A 26,989-nucleotide genomic window follows, 5' to 3' on the forward strand; every position below is an offset into this window, starting at 1 on the left:
TATATCCATCGAATGCCGTATTATCAACATGTTCTCAATCTTATTTTTGTTCAACTTTTTTTCAAAAGCATGAGAAAACATGTTTGACAGATTAGGGTTTTCATCTTTTCCGTTTCATCACGTTCTTTAAGTATTTCCACAAAATACTATACCTTTCCACGAGTTACACTAAATGCGCATTTTTATTCTTAACAGTAACGCCTAATTTAATTAATTTAAACGTGGATTCCGTTTATTCAAATAACTTGATTACTCTCGTATACCTTTAAACCTTCTACAACTACAGAAGTATACTATTAAAATATTATTATTTAGTTTTTCCTGCTGAAGATTGTTGTCGCTAATTCTTTGTCACATTTTGCAAATGAAAATCAGTCATATACTTTAAATAATCATTAATCTCATAGAAGAAGAAAATAATATTCTAGATGATATCACTTACGTAATGAGCAGCGTCTTCTTCGTTATATGCAAGTTTCACGATACCATAAGAGCCCTGAAGAAAGAGACACACCTTAGTCGTGTTATTCAATTAGAATTTACTTTTTCATGCCTTTATCATTTGGTTATTATTTATAAATTCCATTGTTTAAAAGCTTTATTATTATTTTCTTTGTTTCGTTTTCAACTGCAACGAAAGATATAACGCTTGTTATTTAATGTATTGAACCGGTACTTTCATAAGGTTTGTTTGTTTGTAATATTAAAAAATTTGTCTTTATTGAGTTATATTGAAAATCTTAATTTTGACAACAAATAAGATTTTAGTAACACCTTAGTTACTTCTATCCTCGTTTGAGTCGTCGTAAAGAAACCCTTCAAATTTACATTACTACTTATTCTTATAAACTAAGATTGTAAGTAACAGTAAAATGAGTTGTAATTTATCGTTCGTTGACGCTGTTCTTCACTGCAGCATTCTTGTTTAAATCAATATTATGTTACTTGGTCATTTTAACAACAGTTACTTTATTTTAAAGTTATATTCATAAAGTTAATACAAAGTCTAGATTAAAGCCAGGCTAAAATCTAAAGTGATTTTCAATGCATATGGAAAGCACTTATGAAATGAAAATTTAACTTGATAAAGCTCGAGCCGAAGTCTTTACTCATGGCTTATTAACTCCGTCACCCAAAGCAAAGGAGTTTAGTTTTCCACCTCCTGTATCTCAGCAAGATTTCTCGACGAAAGTTGATATATATTTGAACTATAACCCAACTTAAAAGAGATTAGTTTTCGGACTACTCAAGGTCACAGCAATTTTACGAAAAAAAAATCCTTATCTGTTAAAACGAGGACCAATTTTTCATGCAATTTTTGCTCTATAAATCAGGAAAAAATTATCGGATTTTGTTGAAATTTTTGAACGTATGTAGAATATTATTCTTTATTATCCTGCTACAAATGGTCTGTGTACGTTGATAATGACGTTTTTTTTTAGGGTCAAATAAGATCGAGTTTGCATAGCGGAGGTATGCGTTATACTGGATGCTACTTAGGTTGCTTTTTTGTGGTTTTCAAATATGAAAGATTGTTTAGTGTAAGTAATATTAACTTATTCTTTTGTGTTTGTAATTCATTGATGTCGAGGCTATCGAACGTTGTGTGCAATCCAATAATATAGAGACTATAGAGATATCTAGAAGGCCAAAATGATAGATGTATAAATAATGGCGACCAGACAACCGGAAATAGAGAGAAAAAATAAAGTCATGCGAAAGAGAAGATCAGTGAGAAAAAAGTTAAACGTGAAGTTAACCTCGTGGGAGTGAAAGGTCTAACAGTTGATATGTTAAAGTGAGATTAACAATTCTGAAAAGATAAAGATAATAAGTTGTGTCGTCAAAGGGTGTTCTAAAGTAAGTGAACCCGCCTAAGAGGACTTTGACAGAAGACAGATAATTGTTGAGAGTAGGAGAAAAAGCAGACGATTATTTGGAAAGTTCATACCACAACTGCGGTAACTCAAAGACCTCAACTTGCGGTCGGCCCAAGAAAATGTCGCTGGCGTTGAGCAGGAGGATTCGACGGTTTGTCCGGCAAGATACCAGCCGATTGTCGAACCAGATTAAGGCCCTTACAGACATAGAATGCAGCTCAAGAACAATAAGACGGCATCTACGAGAGAAAGGCTTTAAAAACCGTAAACGTCTTCAAAGGCCACGCCTTTTCCACACCACGAATTAACTCGGTTAAACTTTGCTGAGAAGCACCAAACATGGAACGTAGAAAAGTGGAAGAAGGTTTTGTTCTCTGATGAAAAAAATTTAACCTGAATGGTTCAAATGGCTTCTAACGTTACTGGCACGATAAGGATATCCCATCGGAGACATTTTCTACACGACACAGTGGAGGAGGTTCCATCATGATCTGGGGTGCTTTCTTCTTCCTTGGAACAATTTAGCTTCAGGTTATACAGGGGCATCAAACAGCAGCTGGCTACTTTGGCATATTGGAGAGAGCATCCTTATTGAATGAAGGCCCTCGCTTGTGTGGAAATGACTGGATCTTTCAGCAAGACAACTCTGCAATTCACAATGCCCGCAGGACAAAGGGCTTTTTCTTGGCGAATAACGTGATTCTTTTGGATTATCCAGCGTGTTCGCCAGAACTGAACCCCATTGAAAATGTTTGGGGTGGATGAAAGGAAAGTCTATATAAATGGACGTCATTTCCAAACAGTGCATGATCTTCATGAAGCCATCTTCATCACTTGGAATAACATTTCAGCCAGCATTTTGCAAACGCTTATATCGACCATGCCAAAGCAAATGTTTAAAATTATTCGCAACGACAGCCGTGCAACTCACTACTTAGACCTCTTGTTGGTCATTTCCTACCCTGTTTAGGACTCCTTTTTGGTATGGTCTTAAACTTTTGACTAGCTAGTATTTAGGCTAATTTCATAGTGTTCACATTTTTCCTATAAAATGCTAAAAATGTTTTGGTTTTTTTATTTTCACTTTTCTTATTTTCATCTTTCGAAGCTCTATTCGAATAAGTGGTCGAGTCTAACAACGCAAAATATACTCTTCAAAACAAGAAACGCAAGAGGGATATTTTTTTCATTTTAAAGAGAAATATATGTAATAACGTTACAAGCTCAGAGTATGTGATGTTACACGTGTTAAGGCACTGATTGTCAGACCAAAATGAAAATAAAAGTTGTGCACTTTGAAAACGGAGGAAAACATCGGATTTTTCACCAAAACGCATGCGTGTCCAATAGATTTGTTTGAGAGATCTGCATGTTCTGCAAGTGCAACATGTGCAAAATCCCTATAACAGTGACGGGTTCTCGGTTTCCATAGCTCAGTGTTAAGCCACCGACACGCAATACAGTTACGCCAAGACTGACTAAAGCACAACGCAACAACGCCATTGGTCGCTTGGAAGCAGGCGAATCTCGATCAGATGTTGCCAGAGCTGTGAATATCCACCCAAGCACCATCACAAGGCTATGGAATCGTCACCAACAACATGGATCAACTCGTGACCGTCCACGATCTGGCAGACCTCATGTGACCACTCCCGCACAAGATCGCTATATCCGGTTACGTCACCTTCGGGATAGGACCACCACTGCGACGTCTACTGCCTCAACCATACCAGGGCTGCGTAGGATTTCCGATCAGACTGTACGCAACCGTCTACAAGATGCAGGAATCCGACCTCGACGTCCAGTCAGAGGCGTCATCCTCACTCAGCAACATCGTCAAGCACGGCTGCAGTGGACTCGGGCACATCGGGTATGGCCTCATGGAGGCATGTTTGGTTCAACGATGAATCACATTTTATGCTTCGTAGGCAGGATAGAAGGACCCGTGTTTACCATCGCCGAGGTGAACGTTTTGCAGCAAACTGTGTGCAGGATGTTGACAGATATGGTGGTGGCAGCGTCATGGTGTGGGCTGCCATCGCCTACAATACCGGAACAGACCTTTTGCACATTCGAGGGAATCTTACGGCTCAACGATACGTCGACGAGATTCTTAGGCCCCATGCACAACCTATCATGGTGAACGTCAACGATGTTTTTCAACATGACAATGCCCGACCTCACACAGCCCGACTCACCACTGTCTTCTTGAGACACCACAACATCAACGTTCTTCCCTGGCCCTCCAGAACACCAGATTTAAACCCCATCGAACATCTTTGGGACGAGTTGGACCGACGTCTGCGACGGCGACAACCTCAACCGCAGACTCTACCTCAGCTTGCAGCAGCTTTGCAGGCTGAGTGGACAGCCATTCCACAGAATGTGATTCATCATCTCATCGCTTCCATGGGCAGGAGATGCCAAGCAGTTATTGATGCTCACGGGGGGCATACTCGTTATTGACGTTGAGTGACGTTAAACTTCACCTAGTGAGCGTGGACTTCGCCTTTGCAGACTTTGGATGTTCAGCAGTGAATGTGCAAAGTTTCACACATGTCATACAGAACTACCTGGAATAAACTTGTTAACAATTTGTCTCATATTTCGCCTTTTGCGTTTCTTTTTTTGAAGAGTATACATACTTTTTTATGTTCATTGGCCTTAAGATTTTGGCCAGCAGTGTAAGTGAACTGTACACGGACAATATGGCGATAAGATACAGAGAAAAATAGTTCGGCTTGTCAACAGAATTCTAAGGCAATTGAATAGGCTTAATTTGACTTTTGTTACGAAGGAGAGAACTGAAAAGTTAAGATATAACTATGATTTCCATATTGTAAATAATTTTTATGTTTACGTTTAACTTGTTTCGAATAGATATATTATTTTTAAGCTAAGTGGAGTGCGTGCTGTTCATTTATTTACGAATTTTTCGAAACAAGTCACAGACATCTATTGTAGAATAATTCTTAGCCCAATACACCTATATATTTACATCACTATATAATATTCTAAAAAGAAAGTTCCTGACAATGGTTTTCCAATTAGATTGCGTAACAATAGCGTGTAAATATTAACATACTTTACTAAAACGATTGTGAGCAAGTCTTGTTATTGTAATAATTGTGACGTATTCACTGAAATTCTGTACTATATTTTTGTTATTACTGTGACTTGTTCAATCAAATAACATATCACTCACATATTTTCATTTGCAGAAAGCGGTTTAGATTACATAATCATAAACAACCGTGCTACAGATTGCAATTTGTTCTCAAACATAAAAAAAAACATTGTACTGTTGGTTATCAGAAGTGCTAGACTATCAGAAATATTCGAAATGCTGGTTATAATTAGTAGCAAAACATCAGAACATTCCTACTGCTGGTTATAGCAAGTAACAAAACATGAGAAATATTCAAAACGTTGGATATAACTAGTATCAAAACATCAGAATTTTCAAACGGCAGGTTATGATTAGTACCAAAACAAAATAAATACTCAAAACGTTGGCTATAACCAATGATTAAACATCAGAAACATTAATACAGATGGTTACAAACAGTGCCAGAATATAAGAAATATTTATACTTCTGGTTATATCCAGTACTCAATTATTAAAAACCTTTAGGATGGTCATTATAACTTGTACCAAAACATCAGAATCATTTATACTGGTCGGTAAACCTAATATCAAAAGATCAAAAACATTTATACAGATGTATAGATGGTTACAAATAGTATCAGAATATCCAAAATAATTACACTGCTGATCATAATTAGCACTAAAATATAAGAAATACTCGAACAACCGGTTTTGATTAGTACTAAAACATCAGACACTGTTAGTTATTAGATACTGCTAGTTATTAGCCATCGCCCCCTTCTATTAGTTATATTTTTATGCGCCAATAATACCACATGTGGGGTGCACGTATACCCGATTCAAACAGAAATTCTTTTAGGCAAGGTTAGAGTTAATTAGTCTATAAAACCACATCAGCGGAAAAGAGTTTGCACTTGAAAAACTCAGAACCATTCTATAAGCCATTATACCAGTACTAAAAACATTTGTGCTGTTGTTGTAACTAGTAACAGAACGTCTACTGATAATAATAAGTACAGCACTATAATTAAATAACAACATAAATATTTTTATACTTTGTTATAACTGGTCTAAAAGGTCATATATTATGTTAGTTACGATCATAATCAGTCTAAACTGTCAGAAGTAATATCAGTTATGCTTATAACTGATAAAACAGCTTCATATAATACAAAAATTGTACTTACTGGCTACGCGAACGACCTTTATCGCTGTCTGATACACGGTGAATTAAGAGTGGAAGAACGTATGCTGAACGAGTTAAACACAACATAATTTTAGTCCCTAGTGTCTTACTGGGTAAAGACAACGAACTCTTTATTAGAACAGCTTCATAGTATGTTAATCTATAAGTTCTTATTTCAGTAAAAGTTCTGTCGTTCGAAGTTAACATCGAAAATCTCAAATATGACGTGGTAACAGCAGTCTTTCGACCTACCTGACCTATCTCCTTTTTGATTTTGTACTGGTTTAGCTGCACATAATTCGGATAGGTTTCTATAGAAACACGACTGGACTCTTTCGTTGGGTTTCTTCGAAGGCGGGGAGAAGAGTTAGGTGAGCAATAAGGAGAAAATGGGAGAGACGGATAGATGGGCCGATTCGACCCACTCCGGACCATATGACTATCCTGAGAGTGGCTGTACGTAATTCGAGGCACCCGGTTATGCCCACACTTTGGTATAGAGCAAAATGAACTCCATGAAATTCCAGGTTCTGACGAATCATCTGACGGTGTTTTACCATGCTCAGGTGGTAGAGATGTCCGTCTGAGACCTTCGCTTCCCCAACAAGGGTTGAGAGTAAGCCTTTCCACTGTCTCTTGAAGATCTTCATGTTGTTCTTCCAAAGACAGTTTTTCTTCCTCACTCTCTTGAACATGTATGGGGATACGACTCCCCATCCCGGAGGGAATTCTACCTATAGAGCTTCTAAATTCAGATTGAGCAACGCCTGGTACCATCTTTACTTTATTAATAAAGTCTTCATCTGTAGGCCTCAACTGCTGTTTACTGTTAGAGGGAGCCAGCCGTAGATCTTGGGTAGCCAGTACTTCGGAAAGGTCTTCATCTTCTGATTTGTCCAAGCAGCTATGCCTACAGGAAAATAAACATGATAAACTACAGATATAAATTACCTAAAACAGTGTAATACTCTCTTATGGCCAAGAACTTGTACTTCAAGGTGTTTGAATTCAGTGTTCGGAACAAATGTGTAATTATTTAATATAAGGTAAGGTACTTCTAGATTATAAAATGACCTACACCATTGTATTAGTAGGATATAGTGAGCACTATTCTCTCTGTGTTTACCTAATTACCGCAACAAGTTTATTCCTAATCCACATATCAACACTAAAGAATCACAGTTATAAACACGCATGACTATGTAGTACTCAGACAAACTGATATCCGACAAGTAGTTTAAAGTACCAACAAGAACGCAAGTCTTGGAAATACTATGTAGACAATAAAGTGAACACAGACAGCAACAGAAAAAAACACAAACACAAGTGAACAGGTAAGTTACACAAATGTTCATTCTCAGTAAGTGTAGTTAGTATATTTACTGCCCAGTTTACAGCTTTCCATTGACTTCAACTGATTGCTGGGGCGAAGAGGGAGCACACATCTCCACAATGCAGAAACTTTCCAATCAGACCATGGGTACACTAAGATATAACATAATCCCAAATTGCACAGGTCACAGACTCTTTCATATAACATATTAAGGTATTGAAAGTGGGGTCATAAAACATCCTATTTCATTCAACGTCGCCATGTTGGATATCAAACATTCTCATCTATATCTATCAAACATTCTCTATCTATATAAAGAATACACTTGCGTTTGTCTGTTCAGATCTTTTCTTGCAAATTTCTCGATCAAACGCTACAAATCTCATCCCATTAGAAAAGCCTACGTCCAAGGAATATGAATTTCATATTGGCTTTTCCAGCCAGAATCGCCTTATCCGATTTTTACTTAGTCAAGCTTTTCAATGCAATGAATATGTTACACCATAACGCAATGTCATCACTACGTGATGAGTGGCTTCGATTTCAACTTTAGTTTTTTTTTTTTTTATTTGCAAAGTAATTCACACAATCGAAATTTAACCCGCGTGTAATTTCCCACAAAATGACATTACACTAAATAAATTGCTATGGACTTTCTTAAAATATCTACGCGCAGTTCGTTCAAACCCATATGCTTATCACTTTCGTGAACACGCATTCAGACGTTTCAGCACATCAACTAAGTATGCCTTCATCACAGATTTACACTTACCTTTACTTTGCTATAATTTATCTTCGATTCGTGTAATAAACTGCTATAAACACCTTTTAGCTATATTCTTCTTCAGTATGGGTTTCATTGTTTCTCTAAATTTCTTTGTTTCAAATCGTAAAATCATATCATACACCGAACTCTCGTAACTGTTTAATACTCTGTACACGATAACAAATACCATTACTACACTCTTTTGTATACTTCACGTGTTGTTTTATTATATCAAGTTATGTCTACTTATATTTGTTTGTCTAACTGCATAAAATGTTTTCATATAGACCAGGATTTATCGATTTAAGATACAATGTCTGCAAGAAAGCGTGACTGAAAATGATGAAATAAGGAACATTCAAGATTAAAACATGAAAACTACAGCAAATCATTAGCGGGTCGCGGATACTCCACATTAATACAAAATTTGGTAAAGCTTTAAAGCAGGAATATCGCCTTTGGCAAAACATAGGGATCCGAAACTACGGCCATTGAGTTTCCTTATACATCTTGTATGGTATGGCCAGATGTGTTAAGGCGTTCGGACTCGTAATCTGAGTGTTGCGGGTTCGAATCCCCATCGCACAAAACATGCTCTCCCTTTCAGCCGTGAGGGCGTTATAATATGAAGGTTAATCCCACTATTCCTTGGTAAAATAGTAGCCCAAGATTTAGAGGTTGGTGGTGATGACTAGTTGCCTTCTCTCTAGTCTTACACTGCTAAATTAGGGACGGCTACCGCAGATAGCCCTCGTGTAGCTTTGCGCGAAATTCAAAATAAAACATAACAAAAACAAACGTATCACTCGGATGATTTACAGTATCAGCTAGCATTATATTAAAAGACAAATTTGTAATTTTTCACCTCAGACTAATTCAATACGGCAAGAATACTATACGACACATAACATTTTGACTTCAGCATAAGACCTCTATACAAATATCTGTTTAACTCACTGAGATGGTCTCCCTTCCTTCCAGAGGGCAAATAGAATCACACGTCTTCTAACCACTACTGTACATAACCTGTACTTAAATGGTAAAAAATATGAGCTCGCGTTTACGACCTTTCGACACCTTGCTAACAAAAACGTGATGGCCGCATGCAGAACACATTGATGGAAATCCAAGGGGTAAAATCAACATGTTACATATTATATTTTATCTGGGACGAGTCTCAGATTTATTATGTTACATATTATATTTTATCTGGGACGAGTCTCAGATTTATTATGTTACATATTATAATTTCAAATCGCTGAAAATTTGAACTTGAATTTATAAGTTAATCAACTATCGATAGTATTATATTTATGATATTTGCCAACAAGATTGATACACAAAATTTTATTTCTTGGCACCAATATATTTTAATATACAAACAACAATATAATTTAAAATAACGGTTAATACAGATAGTGATTTATATTCAACAGCTCTATAAACAATACTGGATGTTCTATCTCATCTGAAACTGAATCTTTTATTGACGGTTTACGATTGGTTTCAATTTCGCACAAAGCTACACGAGGGCTATCTGCGCTAGCCGTCCCTAATTTAGCAAAGTAAAACTTGAGGGTAGGCAACTAATCATCACCAACCATCGCCAACTCTTGAGCTACTCTTTTACCAACGAATAGTGGGACTGACCGTAAATTATAACGTCCCCAGGGCTGAAAGGGGGAGCATGTTTGGTTCGACGGGGATTGGAACTCGCGACCCTCGGATTACGAGTCGAGCGCCTTATCCACCTGGCCATGCCGGTCCGACGGCTTACGAAGAGCAAATTAATTCTATGTTGATACACAGGTATACTTCACCTGGCGAGAACACTAGCTCGCTCTATTCTTGTTTGGTCTCACGTAAGTGTTTCACAGCTTAAGTAATACAATGTCTTAGCACAAATACTAACATCCGAAGTTAGTTTTCTGAAGTTTAACGGTTCGTAATGTTCAAAATCTATAAACGTTTATGGTCAAATATCTGCAGTCTTCCGATTAACAAGCGTTTGTCACAGTTATATCTTCCGACGTTTGTAGCAGTGTGACTGTAGCGACCCAACAATATTAAACTACCTCCGCGTGTGTTTCACTTCATGAACTTTAAATTGTGGATTCTTACGCTCGAGAATATTCTACAAATTTAGAAAACAGGCAGGACCTTCCCAATACACATTTAACAATATAAGTTACATATGTTTTGGTTAAATATGTAATTAGAAACGAACACCAACATTAAAATAAATATGTAACAGAAAATCCGTTACATACAGTACTTACGAAACCTTTATATCACTGTAGCTATTTCATTTAAAACAATGATATAGACTGTAAACCTATGTACTCAGTCAACAGAAATTCACTCCACACAATAATAACTGAGTCTTAAGTTCTACAGCTAAGCGAATCTTTCCCGTTTTTCGAGACAAACGCAAAACGCAAATTAACGTGGCAGGGGTTTAGTTTAGAGAGTGTGTGTGTGTTTTTCGTATAGCAAAGCCACAAAGGGCTATCTGCTCAGCCCACCGAGGGGAATCGAACCCCTGATTTTAGGGTTGTAAATCCGGAGACATACCGCTGTACTAGCGGGGGGCGGTTTAAGAAAGAGAGAAGTCAGAAGAAGAATTCTCTCTCCAACTGGGGTGTTCAGGAACGTTGTGGTTCCTCTTCCTCCCCTTTCGTGGAAGGTTATTGAATTTAGCTGGGTTTTTTTTATTAACTCTTTTTTGGGTGAAGGAGTGAAGTTGGTCATAATTAATATTGTTCATGAGCAAGGCAAAGGTAGCACCGGAGAAAACAGCCAGATCCCGTTCCGAAAGGCAGCTGCCATAGTAAATGTGAACACAAACGACCCGATTCAGGGCATGGCAATAAAGTTGCCTTGGCTGGGATCTAAAGATCCAATGCCTAAGTTTTTGCTGTGGGGGGAAATGGGAGCTCCCCGAGAAAAACCCACTTTCACAGGACAGGCGCCGAAAGTTTTACCTGTCCTGTGCCCGAGACCTGAAAAGGAAATACATAATATTTACGTGAGTTTTGCCCTTTAAGTACTTTGTTGTGTGATTTGTGATTCCTATAATATGTTGTATGGTGAAATAAATTTGGTTGGTACACTGGTTAATTTACAGAGTGATGCAGTTAGTTTGTTTCTGTGTTCTGCTTTTAAATAGTATTTGTGTGATATTTCTGTTAGTCTGTTTCTTAGCGTTGGTAAGTTGCTAATTTGATGTATATAATTTACTGGAGTATTTGATGGTAGTCTGAATGCAGATCTTAGTATTTTGTTTTGTTGAACTTGGATTTTCTGGAGTGTGTTATTTGGCATATTATATGTGACTTGACATCCATACTCTATTAGTGGACGGATGTAAGCCTTGTATATTTGAATAATGGTTTTTGGTGAGCATTTTGAGTGTTTGCTGGTTAGTCATTAAGTGTGAAATGCGTTTTCTAATTGATGAGTGTATGCTGTTGACATGTTTTTTCCATGTTAGTTTTGTGTCAAAAGTAATGCCAAGGAATGTGATGTGTTTGCTCATGTTAATGGGCGTATTTCCTAGTGATAATTTTACTTTTTCTAGATTTTTTCTTTGTTTTTTAGTTTCCTGTAGAAGGTGATTGCTTGTGTTTTGGTTGGATTTAAAACTACTCTCCACACGTTACTCCAGGTCGAGACGTTGTTAAATGATTCTTGTACGCAAGATATGGCCATTACTGGGTTTCTGGAGGTGCTCCAGATAGCGATGTCGTCTGCGTATTGTGAGTTATGCGTGTATGTTAAACTGGGGAAAGGTATGTCGCTGACGAAAACAATATATAGTAGTGGTGAAAGGACTGGTCTTTGGGGCACTCCTGCAGTTATATTGAATGATTTTGATACAGTTTTATTTACTTTTACTTGTGCTGTTCTATCTGTCAGGAAGTTTAATATCCATTTAACTATAGTAGACATATTAAACACAATACCTTAAGAAGATTTGTTATTAGGCCAACAATAGGGTAGTGGTGGTGACAATTTGGTAGTTGTGGTTACTATATCGGTTGTAATAAGTATTTCTTTGGTTCTTTAACACGGTCAAATTTTACACACCTGCTTTAGTAACAACCAATGCTATAGAACAATGTTTCACGATCTGATGTAATTCATAATCAGAACTATAAAGGTCGAGAAAGGTATTCATCTTCTGCAGATCTCCAATACCAATAAACAGCGTAAGTCTTAAACTATCAGAACAATGAATTTGTTTTAAGATGAATACTATATTATATACCACAATTTTGTCTATCAGGCTACGTCTCAACTGATACAATCCACCATTGGTTCTACACAAGGTGTTCAAGTCTAAGCCCATTCCCCCTGGTAGGATTGCAAAACATCACACGAAATCTTTCAAAATACTTAACGTCTGGCAACCGTTTACCATTATTCGAGTAAGTCACATTTCTCACTGGCACACGTTTCACACACACACGCGCTGGTTGCTCACATAAAATGTTAAAACTGAACTAATTTCTACACTGATTATATTTATTTTGTTGTCCAGAACTTATTAATAGATCAAATTGAGACAGAAAGTGGCTTCACCATTCGTGAAACTTCCAGTCTCAAATCATAGCAATAATGTATTGTAAGCAATGCTTATCTAGACATATTTAATATATAGATATATTAATATATATTTAATATACTTTTAGCAAATGTCTAGAACTAAAATAAACACATATTTTTCCTACTTCCTCTTTTATTTCAAGTTTACCTACGTGTTTATACACTGGTCGTTGAAACACGCTGATTCTGAATTAACTGCATCCGGACCCACGTGGTTAAACTGTATTCACAATTACTGTATGCTTGGTTTAACTTCATTTAAAATTACTCAGTACTTGGTTTAACCGAGCAGGTTATTTGATACTTGTTTTAAATAGTACATTATTATTTCATGTCAACTTTAACCGTATTTAAATTTATTTGAAGCTTGGGATAGCTATAGACAGAATGACTTGATACACGGTTTATTAACATTCAGATTTAATTGATTTTTGGATTAAGATTTGATATCAAGTTTATGTGTTTAGGAACAGTGCTAGGTTTAATGCATTTAGTGATGTTTTCCGAATAATGTAGCTTTTATAGTTTGTTCAATTCACAAAAACGCCAATTTTTTTTTTTAAAAGAGATCTCACTGAATGAATTAACCCATGTACTTGTGTAATATCCAACTCAGGCTTGAAATATTTCTTTACTTAGCCCAACAGCTTTTTCTATTATGTTATCTTGGTATTTGTTTCTCGTTGTTGTTTTTTGTTTAGTGTTTTATCTCTAGTGCTTTTGTCTTTACCCCTAGAATTCAAAAAGTCACATAATTTCTTTTGTTTGTGTGTGTTTTTTCAATTTTAAGCAAAGTTACTAGAGGGTTATCAGTGTTAGACTTGAAGGAAGGCAGCTAGTCATCACCACCCACCACCAACTCTTCTACCAGCGAATATTGGAATTGGCCACAACATTATAACGTCCCCAAAGCTGAAAATACGAGCATATTTAGTGTGGCGGAGGTTCGAACCTGCAACCCTCAAGTTGCGAGTCGAATGTAGTAACCACCTAGCCTTTCCGGGACATTTAAAAAATTCGGGTTTAATTGTACATTAAAAAAGAAAAGAAATCTGCTTATGTTTGAATAATTCTGGTTCAAACTACAATAACAGCATTTGTTAATGCTGTGCAGTTATTACACTGCTAATAATCAGCAGTACTGATACAAAACTAGAACAGAAACCGATGCTTATAGTTAAGCAGTTTTTACTTACGGAGTTTCATACTTACAGCTTGCTTAAACATGGTCTTGAAAACCGATGACCACAGTTTAGGTGAGATTTCATGTTGATCCTATTATCCTTCAATGGAATTTTATATTGATCCTTTTATTTTTCAATGGGATTTGTCAAGTCGGACAACAATGCGTGGTCAAGATCATCACAATGAGGTCCATCGATGATGTAAGAAGTTTTAGAAACGTTATGTAAATGTCAAAGAATAAAAAAATTTTGGGACCAATTTTCCAAGTTTAAGTCTTCTACCTACTCTCTTTACTGACTTACAATGTCGCCATTTAAACCTTTCGAGTACATAAAATATCAAAAATATAAGACATATATAACAAGAAAGTTAAAAAGGAACATTTCACAGAAAACTATTAATCATCCACAATATCACTTAATGTTTAATTTTTTCTCTAACTTAAGTTTAAGCCTCAATGTGATGTTAAAGACAAAAGGAAGAAATCTAATATCAACATCATTTGTCTGATAGAAACTCGTCTGTAACGTAGAATAAGATTCCAGAGGTCTTTCAAGGCAAAAACAACAATAATGATGTGAGCGTTAGAGTAGTAATTAAAAAGTGAGATACACTACTCTAGTCCTCACTGCAATCCCAACACACAACTACTTCGGCACGTACTGTTCTATCCATGCACAGTGAAGTGTGGCCATTACAAACAAGACTTTGTTGTACAAGCCAAGAAATAATGAAATTATTGGACCCGTTTGCTAGAGGAGCAATGGCACGTGCTTACCTACATAAAGATAACGTCTCGAATTAAACCATCACGAAAGAGGAAACAAGCAGCTTCTATCATTCGTAATACACAGTCAGTAAGATTTCACATAAGAAAAAAAATGAAGTGGTTTTGAGCTGCAATATGAGAGGGATAAACTTATCAAAACTTGTTTCCTCTAAAAAAAACCAAAAAACTTGTAGTATATGTTCCTTACCCTTTGGAGGAACCAGAAACATATGGTTTGTCTGTTTTAAATTTCGCGCAAAGCTACACGAGAGCTATCTCCACTAGTTATCCCTAATTTAGCAATGTAGGACTAGAGGGAAGGCAGCTAGTCATCACCACCCCTCACCAACTCTTGGACTACTTTTTAGCAACGAATAGTGGGATGGACCGTTAGTTGTAGCGCCCCCACAGCTGAAAGGGCGAGCTTGTTTGGTGCGACGGGGATTCGAACCAGTGACCTTCGGATTACGAGTCGAGTGCCTTAACCACCTGGCGATGCTAGGCTAAAAACATATAAAATACCGCGAAGTAAATAAAGCAATAATTGAAATACATCCTTTAGTTCTTCATAAAGCAGATAGAAGACACTGAAACAGTGTTGAACGTAAGTACTTGAAAAACGTGCTAACAAAGGAGGGCAAAAAGAGCTAAAAAACAGCTATCAGTATCTCAGAAAACTTATTAAAAGAGCTGAATACAGCCGTCAGTATCTGAAGAGACTTGTAAAAAATAAGAATTACTTTCCTTCCTTATCTCAAGAGATTTGTGAAAATAATTGAAATACAAACTTCAGGATCTCAGAATGTCAACGAAACCAACCGAAATACATCGTCTCAGAATACTTACGAAACCAAGTAACAATTTCGTTAGTATTTCAGTAGGTTCATGAAAATCAGCGAAATATTTCTTTTTGTACCTTCAGGGGAACATTAAAATACGAAAAGCTACCAACCAGTCTGCACACTGTAATGTGGCATGTTTCCAGTTCATATCTAGGATTATAATTTCAGAGAACATTTAAATGTGTGCGACTAAACTGGTTCAGCTCATTTAAACCATATACGGGCACATATCTAAAAGTGACATGGTAATTCAATACACAATACTAAAAGTATATTCAACAAAAACCTGTATAAATAAAACAAGTTTGGTTGAGCTCATTGTAATCCTAAAGTTTTATCTAACAAAGAATTTGTATAAATAAAAGTAGTTTCCTTGAGTCCAATTAGTGTGCAAGCTTTAAGTTTCATATAACAAAAACATGCATAAATAAAGGTAGTTTGACTAACCCCATTTAAAGTGAAATCCTAAAGCTTTATCTCACAAAAAACTTGTATATATATTAAGGCAATTTGGGTGAGTCCATTTAAACGACAGTATTAAATTTTATCCCATAAAAGACTTTTACAAATAAAGGGTGTCCTTCGCTGGTGCAGCGGTAAGTCTATGGATTTACAATGCTATAATAAGGGGTTCGATTCCCCTCGGTGGACTCAGCAGATAGCCCAATGTGGCTTTACTATAATAAAACACATACACACAAATAAATGCAGTTTGGTTAACCCCATTTATAGTAAAATCTTAAAGCTTTATCTAACAAAGAACTGGTATTGATAAAAACAAAACAGTGTTTCTCAATTCATTCTGCGAAACAGTTTTTCTTTCGTAACGAATGCTTTTCAATCTCACATTCAGTCACTTAGAACAACAAAACACACAGTTAAGAAACAGTAATTAATCCTTTAACAGAAAAGGATTGAATATTTAATCAAATCCTAAATCTAGGAAGAGTAGAATGTCTAGATTTTATACTAGAAAATTCACTTCGATATTTCTACAGAAAGATGTTAAACTTTGCTCAAAAAACAACTATTTTTTACTCCTTAACAAAATATAACAAAATGGCTTAAGCTGACTTGGTAAAAACTTCTGTTCATAGAAAACTCCACACAAAAAAAACTGAACACAGTTAATGCCAACATAAAGTAAACAATATTACATACATCTAGATATAAATTGGTTTTTTTTCTATCTTTCTAAATTAAACTCGCTCGCACTTGATCGCGTTCTCTTGAACTTGTCAATCCAAGTAATCTGGTCGAAAAACTTCTATTGACAAAACTTCTAAATAGCCTTAATGAGAAGTGCACTTCATTCATCAAGTAGACACTATAGAACTAATACAGAGCAGATCGATCGGATGCCAATACCAGCATTTTGAGCCAAGAGGCTTTCAAGTCCATGGGTAAAAATCCCTTGTTATTATTCGAAACATCTGCTTTGACATATATACAAAAGTAGTAATATTATTATAAATTGTAAAATTGAATAAATCTGTTGTGACGTCGAAATAATTCGAACTACTTAGTTCTTTTGTCTAATAAATATGATCAAAATAAGCTTTTCATTTTTTGTTTCCTTTGTGGATTTTATCTATAATTTTAAATAGCAAAAAGAGAAAAAAATTAAAACATAAGATTTCCAAATTCGACTTTATCATAAAGTTCACAAATAGCGAAACAAAGTATACCTCACAAAAAAAACAAGGCTTGTAGCACACACACACACAAATTACATCCAGAAAGACAGACAAGAACTGTACCACGTATTCGTCATGGAACGCATACAAGCACCGTACCACACATTCTTCACACCGAAGAATACATACAAGCACCGTACCACACATTCTTCACACCGAAGAATACATACAAGCACCGTACCACACATTCTTCACACCGAAGAATACATACAAGCACCGTACCACACATTCTTCACACGAAAGAATACATACAAGCACTGTACCACAAATTCTTCGCACCCAGGAATAAGAACAATATCACACATAGTGCCACTGAGAGGATCACGAACAACAAGGACTATCGACACACTCAACTCCATGAACACAAACAAAGAGAGTTGTACCACACAATAACCATATTTAGAAACACAAACAGCAGAAAAATAAACACTCATTAGATCCAAGAATAAAACAATATAAATCCCCCGGTATTGATTGAAACACAATTTGCGTTTTACGTGCCTCACATTATTACGTAATTAAACAGCGTGGCTCTTACATTTCTTTATTACAAGAAAAGAAAACGAAAAAAAAAATTATTTGTAATTATTATACAGACACTTGCAATGTTCTGTACCACCCAATTAGCTATACTGTACCGAGGTATCTCGCCAATCTTTGGGGGTCTTCCTCGTCGACAGCCAACTTGGTCCCACACTTGACAGACACAACTTCCTGCTGAAATAAAGAATAAATAGAAAATTTGTGACAACAGAAAAAGTAAATCAAAACAAGCGATACAACACCAGTAAAGTCTCTGTATCAAATATGAAGCTATCATAAGTAATATAAATATTGCTAAAACCTTTATTTTAAACAACATGACGAACATTGATACACACCTGAAAAAAAAAAAAACAGTTGAAAAACAACGTAAAACAATAATAAAGGTCTGGACATGCGCAATTTAGCGAACACCTATATGGGTCTGAAGCTGTGATATATAAACAGCACCATAAACAACAGTACGTAACTGAAGATAAAATACATAAACTTTCAGCACTAACATATACAACAAACTGAGATACCCGCCTTTTGTCAGTGTTATGGCCTTATAAAATGTAGAATGGATGCTTTGATAAATAATACAAAAAATCCCAACTTTCACACTGTTTATAACATATTATTACAGTAATCATTATTACCTCGTCAAAAACTGTGTATACATTATAAAAACTCAATATGTATATACTTGAAACATGATATACACTGTGTGATGATCATAACGACTTTGTAAAAAGAGGTAGCAGCTGAAGTTGGTAGGGATGCCTTCTGTTACTTGCTTTCAACAACCAGCCTTTAATGACTTGGGTATTAATAAAACGTATTTAACTAAATACTACCTACAGCCCTCCTGGGTATTAGTAAAATATGACTAACTACATCTCCTATTATTCTCTATTATACTAGTAAAACTTTACGAACTCAGTGCTACCTAAACCTTTCTGATATACTAATAAAAACCTTATTAATTAGTGGCACACACGCCTACATACATTTTCCTCTTATGCTTTGGTTGTCGGATATTTGCGCAAAGTTGTACAGGAACTGTCTGCGCTAGACGTCCATAACTTCGAACTGATAAACTACAGAAAAGACAGCTAGTCAGCAGCAGCTCCCGACCTATTTTGATGAAATAATCGGACTTGATCGTCACTCTTACAGTACATCGAAGGCTCAAAAGTGTGGAGTCCGATTTCTTTTCTTTTTTCTTTGCAGCAACGGGACGTGAACATGGACTTTCAGATCAATAGTCGGTATATTAACTACTAGAGCACGCACGCCCTAATATAGAGGATACCTAAATGCATTTTAATCATTGTAAGTAAGAACTGTGTATTAAATTGGATATGTTGATTACTGGTGTGATTTGTCGTTCGAATTTAATTACTTGTTCAGATAACGTAAACTGACACTCTAATGATTTGGGAATCATTTCATAAGACGACAGTGGAACATATATAAAAACTCAAAATTAGTTACAACGTGAATATGCAGGTGACTAAACGAAATTTCTAAAATCTACAAACATACAGAGCTATACAAACTAATACAGTGCAGGAACTCAGAAAGAAACAAAACAGATAGAAACTCAAACTGAAAAAAAACAGAATCAACAATTATAATTCTACCGAATTTAGCAAATATCGAAATCAATAAACAAGACGATAGTTCTAACGCTACAAAACATTCTGAAACAGACACATGATTGAATAATAAAACGCATTGGCCCGGCATGGCCAGGTGGGTTAAGGCCGTTCGACTCTTAATCTGAGGGTCGCGGGTTCGAATCCCGATCGCACAAAACATGCTCGCCCTTTCAGCCGTGGGGGCGTTATAATGTGACGGTCAATCCCACTATTCATTGGTAAAGGAGTAGCCCAAAAGTTGGCGGTGGGTGGTGATGACTAGCTGCCTTCCGTCTAGTCTTACTCTGCAAAATTAGGGACGCATAGGGCAGATAGCCCTCGAGTAGCTTTGCGCAAAATTAAAAAAACACAACAACAATATAACGCAGAAGACGATCAAGCACTGACAGAGATATAATAGAACAGTCTAAAACACAAAACACAAGAGCAGAAATACAGAGTAAAACACTTCTAAACCCACCCACTAGCGTACTCTGAGAAGTATATAACTTTCGACAAATCAAAAAAATTAACAGAGGCACTTTTATTCTGAAAACATACAAGTCTCAACAATTAAAAATAAACAGTCACACAGTATAAAGCTAGCAAAGTTTTGTGATACATAAAAGAAAAAGAAATCGCAAGCGAAGCTAACACAGAGTAAGCTATTAATGGTGCTAATAAAACATTCAAAACATACACGAGTTTCAAAAATAAAAACTAATACACCTTCAGGCAAGCGAAGATAAAATATATACGAAACACATTCAAGCTTGAAAGATCAGGTCTGGCGAATACACGGCCAACCACTTCCAAATCTGGCAGAATATTACGAAAGACGAGAATCGAACCTAATACATTCTCAGATACAATTAAAGCTACTAGAACATTCTACAACATAAAAATCTGGGATCCAAACTGTTTAATAACAGGACATCGGCAAAACTGATAAAATATTCTCAAACATACGATTTCAGGGTAACAATTGTTTGCCAGTCAAACATAGATTTGGCGGATAAAATATTCTCAAACACAAGTTATGGAGCTAGAAGAATATTCCAGAACGTATTTGGTGAAAACGGCCCTTCTTTCTGTGTAACAGCAAAACTTAAGTCAATATTGCATCTCTCTGGAGTAACAATAAAGTTGTTGTTGTTTTTTTAACCTTTGCAGGTAATAGAAGATGTAGTTAGTCATATTTAACTCAATACTACCTACATTTCTCCTGGGTATTAGTAAAATATGACTAACTACATCTCCTATTACTCTCTATTATACTAGTAAAACTTTACGAACTCAGTGCTACCTAAACCTTTCTGATATACTAATAAAAACCTTATTAATTAGTGGCACATACGCCTATGTCAAGGTATGAACCAAACCTGATTAATTCAGCATGATTCAATATCAAATTAATATTAACTTCCGATTATAGTAAACATTATCTCGGGCTGTTTTATTATTCTGTAGATGAACCGGAACAAACAGTAACTTTGACTTTTTCTTGTAGCTGGTTAATTTTTATTTTTGATTTAAGTAGGTAACTTTGTCTGATTGGAAGTTAATATTAAAGTAACCACATTTCAACCTGTTTAATCCTCTACATATATGAAAAGCTACACAAATATTAACCTGACGTACACTTTTCAGACAACCATTAGGCTAGCCTAGATAGTATAGGTTTGTTTGTTTTTTTATATTTGACCATAGAATAATCATTTTTCAAACTTTTAATAAAATACTGTGTTGACCTGCTTCAATGTACATGTAGGTAACCGTGTTTGACATCTAGCTAAACGAATGGATAACTTACGTGCACGATTCAGACAGAAAATACCAAATCGCATGTTCAATTAGGCTTATGAAAGAAATATATATAAAATAAATCACAGGAATAACCGTTATCTTCAGGCAACACAATAGTTCTACAGATAGAGCAGCACACGACGTAATTCATAAAGCCTATCACTCTTGATATTTAGAAGAAACCACTTATAACATAGGGTTAAAGTTGCTCAAGAAGTTTTAGTTTAATTCATATCTGGAAATTACGTTGCGGACGTACATCATTAATAACAAGTCCAAATAACCAGAATGTGTGAAATACTGCTGGAAATCGTGAACTGACCTCAGGAAACTGATATGGTGAGTGTGTTTCATTAGCACTTTGATTCGACTTCGTATATATTACCATCTAATATGTGCATATTTCTCAGTCTAAATAACAAGACATTGTAATATTAACTCTGGTGGTATCCAAAAAATAAGTCTAAACTATTCACAAGAACTCAGATTACGAAAATTTAAGGCAGAAAAGACTTGTGGTTTGCTATCTGAGCTCAAAATTACAAGTGAACAACTAAAACGAAATCTTCATTCACTACGATTGGGTTTGCGCTTATATACCAGGCTTACCGTCTTCTGATATGCTTGAATCCAAACTGGTTGCTGGAGGGAAGAGTTAATAAACATTCCCACAGAACAAAAATAGTAATAATTACATTATACCGCATTTTCAAAATTTCCAATGGGTCCAAGTACAGTATACAATAACTCCAAATTGTATACGTCACCAACAATTCCAAATAACACAGTCTAAATACTAAACTATTTGTTATTATGGTGCGTGGAACTTGTTAACTGATTCCAAGAAACTGATGTGATTGCTGTGCAGGATTATCAGTCTTATATCCATCAGATCAGAATGTAATCAGATCACAGTGTAGTTATTTTTATGCTTACTTACTAGGCTCGAACGCTTCTTATACGCTTAAATTCAAAGTGATTTCTGGGATTGGTGAGATTTTCTACTCGACCACGCAGAACAGAGACGAGAAAAATTAATGTATACTGCATCTTCGAAAACAAACAGTGGTTCAAAATATTGACTTCGATCAGAGTAAATATTAATACTGGACTTTCTATCATCCTATAAATCAATGAGAGGCGGAACAAATACAACACTACTTACAACTGTAGGTCTCGAATTAATGCATCTGTTGATAACACTATGTAACACAAATTTTGTTTCTGGATAGTATGTGTTATTTCTTAATTGCTTTTGATATAAAAGTACAGAAAATGGACATTATTCCCTTCAATCTTTGCTTTTGTGACCTGGATAATGAAATTTAGAAATTAACCTATTTTCTATGTAAAAACGGGCAAATTTGCACGTTTTCATTTACATAAGGTCCGAATAAAACAACATATGAATCAAGATTTACATGTATTTATACTAAAGTTATACAAAAATGTTTAGAAGTGAGTAATTTTTTGAGATTTGCGACTGTAATGTAAGTTACTTTCATGTATCAGCCCCCAAATATAGTCTCCCATTATGTTTTCGTTATACGCTCCAAGGTAAAAAAAAAAGCAAAGTTTGAAGAGAAAAATGGGTCTTTTCCATTTATTTTAGGCATAAACAATTAGGAAATAACACTTTCTGCCCAGGGACAAGAAAAAGTAAAAATTTTGTTACATAGTGTAATCTTACAAAACTTTTATCAGGAAAGGAGCAGATCGGTACTGATCGAACCACTCAACAATTAGTCTTCTAACGTGCTAAAAGAACGAAAACAGGTGCATACACAACGCGATAGAATCATCTAAACTCTGTTGTATATACACTTTACCTAAACAAAAGGATTAGCAAGTGTTTACGATCTTTCAACATCCTGTTAACGAGAATAATTACATGCAAAATATTTTCATGAAAACATCTGAATATAACTAAACCATCATATGTATCATATACTAGCTATAAGATAGAGAAATTAGCAGATGTTCCAGTTATATACACTACTTATAATTGTAAGTATTAATCTTTCATAAATAATCCCAGGAAACGTATGGATTTACAACGTTAATACCTTGGTTGGAAGTTTTATACAGATGTCAGTCGACGTTCTGAAGTGAACGAAAAAAATATTGAAAAATCTTAACTTCAGGATGCATATCTTAATACTATATACAAGTCATAACATCCCATATTAAGACCTTTAAAATAAGTAAGTCATATTGCACCACAGTGTGATTTATTAAACGTACTTTTCAATCAAAATCTCATAAATTAATTTTCTACTATTAAAAAAAGTATTTCGTTATTTTTACTCATAAAACTTTTACGCGGCAATTGGACTTATACTCAACAAATCGTCTTTTAACACTCTAGAAAAAACTTAAGCACTTATGGAAGTTAACACATACAAGTCATTTTCCAAGAATTGCGAATCCTGATAAACGTACATGTTCTGTTTGTTTTCTAGCGTACATATACAGATATGTTAATATTTCCAAATTCCTTATACATCTATGCACACGTAATTGTTTCACAAATGTAAATCTTTATTGATGTTACTGTTGTTACGATGTACAAACACCAAAACAAGCGATAAAGTTTTAATAGTGGTTAAACACATCTATACACGCGTTACTATTTTCAGGGTATTGATACATCTGTAACCCTTTTATGTTGGGATCCAGGCAAAATCATTTACACAAAGATTACTGTTTTAAAACCTCTCTACATAAACAGCTGTTTCAGAAGTGCGTAAATATGCATATGTACACGTATACATATACAGAATTCATACATACAGTACTGTGCAGAAGTGCTATAACAAGAGAATATGTTGTCATTCTTTCCATTTAATGTGGCTAATTATTGGAAAATGGCATTATGTACTGATGAGTTCATATTTAAATTATCTGTTTCAAAACGTTGGCTGTAGTCTAGCGGTAGAATGGTGAAAGAACTCGCTTCAATGTACAGCACCTATCATGACGCATGGGGGAAGAAGTGTGAATGTTTGGGGTGTTTCTTCTGTTGAGGCGACAGGAGATATTTGTAAAATAGATTGAATAATGAACTAGCGCAAGTACCATCAGATACTGATCCGTGATGGTATAGCCAATGGTTTGTGTGTTATTGGTAAAGGATTCTATTACCAAATATAATGACCCCAAACATTCACCCGACCTATGCAGAAATTACTTAGCTAATAAGGAAGCTGCAGGAGTCATTCAAATGATGCAATGGACCCAGCAGAGTCCTGATCTCAACCCAATTGAGCATATCTGGAATGTGATAGATTAGAAACTTGACAACTCATAGTTACTTCCAAATAGACTTTATGGGAAGGTATTAGAGAAATTTGAAGAAAAATTCCAACAGACACTTTGAATAAATGTTGCAACAAAGGCTGAAAGACTGTCTGCCCATAATAACTATTAAAGCAAAAGGGAGCACAAAATATTAACTGTTTGCTGAACTTAAGCATTTCCACTGAGTTTCTGTTGCACTAAACATAAAAAAAAAAAAATTTTGATGTTTCACCTATGAATAAATAACTTTCCATTGTTTTTGAAAGTAGCTTGAATTTTTTTTTTTTAACTTTGTCCTAAGATGTTTGCATAGTACTGTAGGTTACTGTTTCTATGCAGAACTCAAACATCCGTACATAGGTTACTATTTATATACGGAACCCCTATATAATAATCTATTAGGTTATTGTTTATATGCACAACTCAAAATTAAACATGTGCAAATCAAGCCTCCCCTTCCTCTCCTGATTTCCACTTCATTTATTACTAGCTCACAAATTACCATTCACTGCCATAAAATAAAAACAGGATTACAAATAATAACTGTTTTTAATATTTTGATAAATACTACACAGCTGATGAAGAACTTTTCTTTAGTTAATACTGTCGGAAAAGAGCTGTAACTCCATAAACGGCTAGCAATTACATTTACAGTTGAGTCCCCAATCACAGCAAATATCATGTGGTCCAGTCAAGATGGAGTCTTCTTCCACATCACTCATATCTCTATCAACTAATGTACTAACATACCCTATACAAAGAGGATGTGATAATTCAGGCCACAATCAGCAAGAATGTTACACATCTAACAATCGCATGCCTCGATCTTTCAGAACAGTCTTAAATCCGATAATTAACATGTTATATACCCGACAATCACATGATTTGATCTTTCAGACTATTCTTAAATCCGTCAATGAACGTGTTTTATACTATACGCTTTAAACATTAATAACTGAGTTCCATTAACAATTATTTGACATACAAAATGCCATTTTTACAAATAATTTCAAAGTAAATAGCAAATAAAGTAAGTGAATTATACGTGAAAATTAAAAGTACCAATACGGAAAAGCGATGATGAAATGACAAATTAAGTGAAATACGGAAAAATACTTAATGTTTGATTAAATTCATGTTGCAAATGTTTCATGTATATGGACTTAGAAATATACTAGTGTCTTCTATAAGCCCCCAGAGGCTAAACGGTAAGTCTGATGGCTTAAAATGGCAAAAATTGGGTTTCGATAACTGTGGTTGGCAGAGAACAGATAGCCCATTGTATGGCTGTACTCTAACACCAAACGAACAAACATTTTCTATAATGTTTACGCGAATATTTATACGTTACCGTTTTCATGGTGTTTAACCCTTAAACAGCGGGAATGTTGTAGATAGCAGCATCAGTTGATGATGGCTCCGGTTAAGGGTTAACGTTTATGTACATCATTAATGTTTTTAGGGTGTTTAAACGCCCATGTACACCCTCATTGTTTAACGGTGTTTAAACATCTACGTTACTGGTGTCTAAATATGTTTTGACGATGAATAAAATCTACATGCATACAACCCATGACGCAAGTAATGGAGAAAACGATCACAAAAAAGTCGAGTTTCAGGGTCTTTTGAAATATATGTATATATGTACATTAGTGTTTGTTTGATAGTTGTTTTTGAATTAAAGCACAAAGTTACACAAAGGGCTATCTGTGCTCCGCCCACCACGGATATCGAAACCCGGTTTCTAGCGTTGTAAATCTACAGACATACCACTGGGGGGTTTCGATAGTTAAACACCATTACATACGTTGCTGTTCATTTAACGCAAATGATATTTTCATTGTGCTTGAACATCACTATTTCTACAAACATCTACAGAAAAATACACAATCTATTCTGTACTAGTTGAGATCGTGTAAGAGAAATAACAAACCGAGCGACATCGTTCACTAGAATAAATATTAAGACATCGTTTGAAATAGTTTCTGAGAAAAGTATCTTTAAAAAATAAATTATTCATTTCATAGTAGCAGTACAATTCTTTTGAAAAGTATAACCGTGCGAAAATACCAGCTGTAACATATACTGTAGTGGACAATCGGTGACAGTATTATTTTAACGAGTCCACGAAAAAGAACTTACCGAATAGTATTGCTTAATCTCAAGTCAACGAAATATAAAACAGAAGCTGGGAGTCACGCTCTAACAAAATTCCATAACACTTGTAACGTCTATGAGCAGCTGAAGCTTGTCTCAGATATTTCTACTTCAAGTTAATGAGGTTTTTCAGATAATGTGTTCTTATCATGTATGTCCGTGACGTATATCGCTGGTATTTTA

The 26,989-nt window shown here is 35.4% G+C and overlaps 1 protein-coding gene across 5 annotated transcripts in view; it reads right to left on the reverse strand.

The window, feature by feature from the left end:
• The window catches only part of LOC143239703 (calcium/calmodulin-dependent protein kinase kinase 1), a 116,386-nt gene that overhangs the window by 33,816 nt on the left and 55,581 nt on the right, over positions 1-26,989 (reverse strand). For 4 of the 5 annotated variants that reach the window (XR_013021319.1, XM_076481094.1, XM_076481093.1 and 1 more), the window contains 3 exons: positions 18,014-18,092; positions 6,428-7,085; positions 443-496 (listed from right to left, as the gene is read on the reverse strand). Coding sequence is in view for 4 of the 5 variants with exons in the window: in XM_076481094.1 (XP_076337209.1) it covers positions 443-496; positions 6,428-7,085; positions 18,014-18,092 (791 nt within the window). In the remaining variant the exon portion in view is untranslated. Of the gene's footprint in view, positions 1-442; positions 497-6,427; positions 7,086-18,013; positions 18,093-26,791; positions 26,862-26,989 lie in introns of those variants that run through there. The other variant, XM_076481096.1, reaches the window with a different exon arrangement.

This window comes from Tachypleus tridentatus, chromosome 13 (genome assembly GCF_004210375.1).
Source record: "Tachypleus tridentatus isolate NWPU-2018 chromosome 13, ASM421037v1, whole genome shotgun sequence".
NCBI lineage: Eukaryota > Metazoa > Arthropoda > Merostomata > Xiphosura > Limulidae > Tachypleus > Tachypleus tridentatus.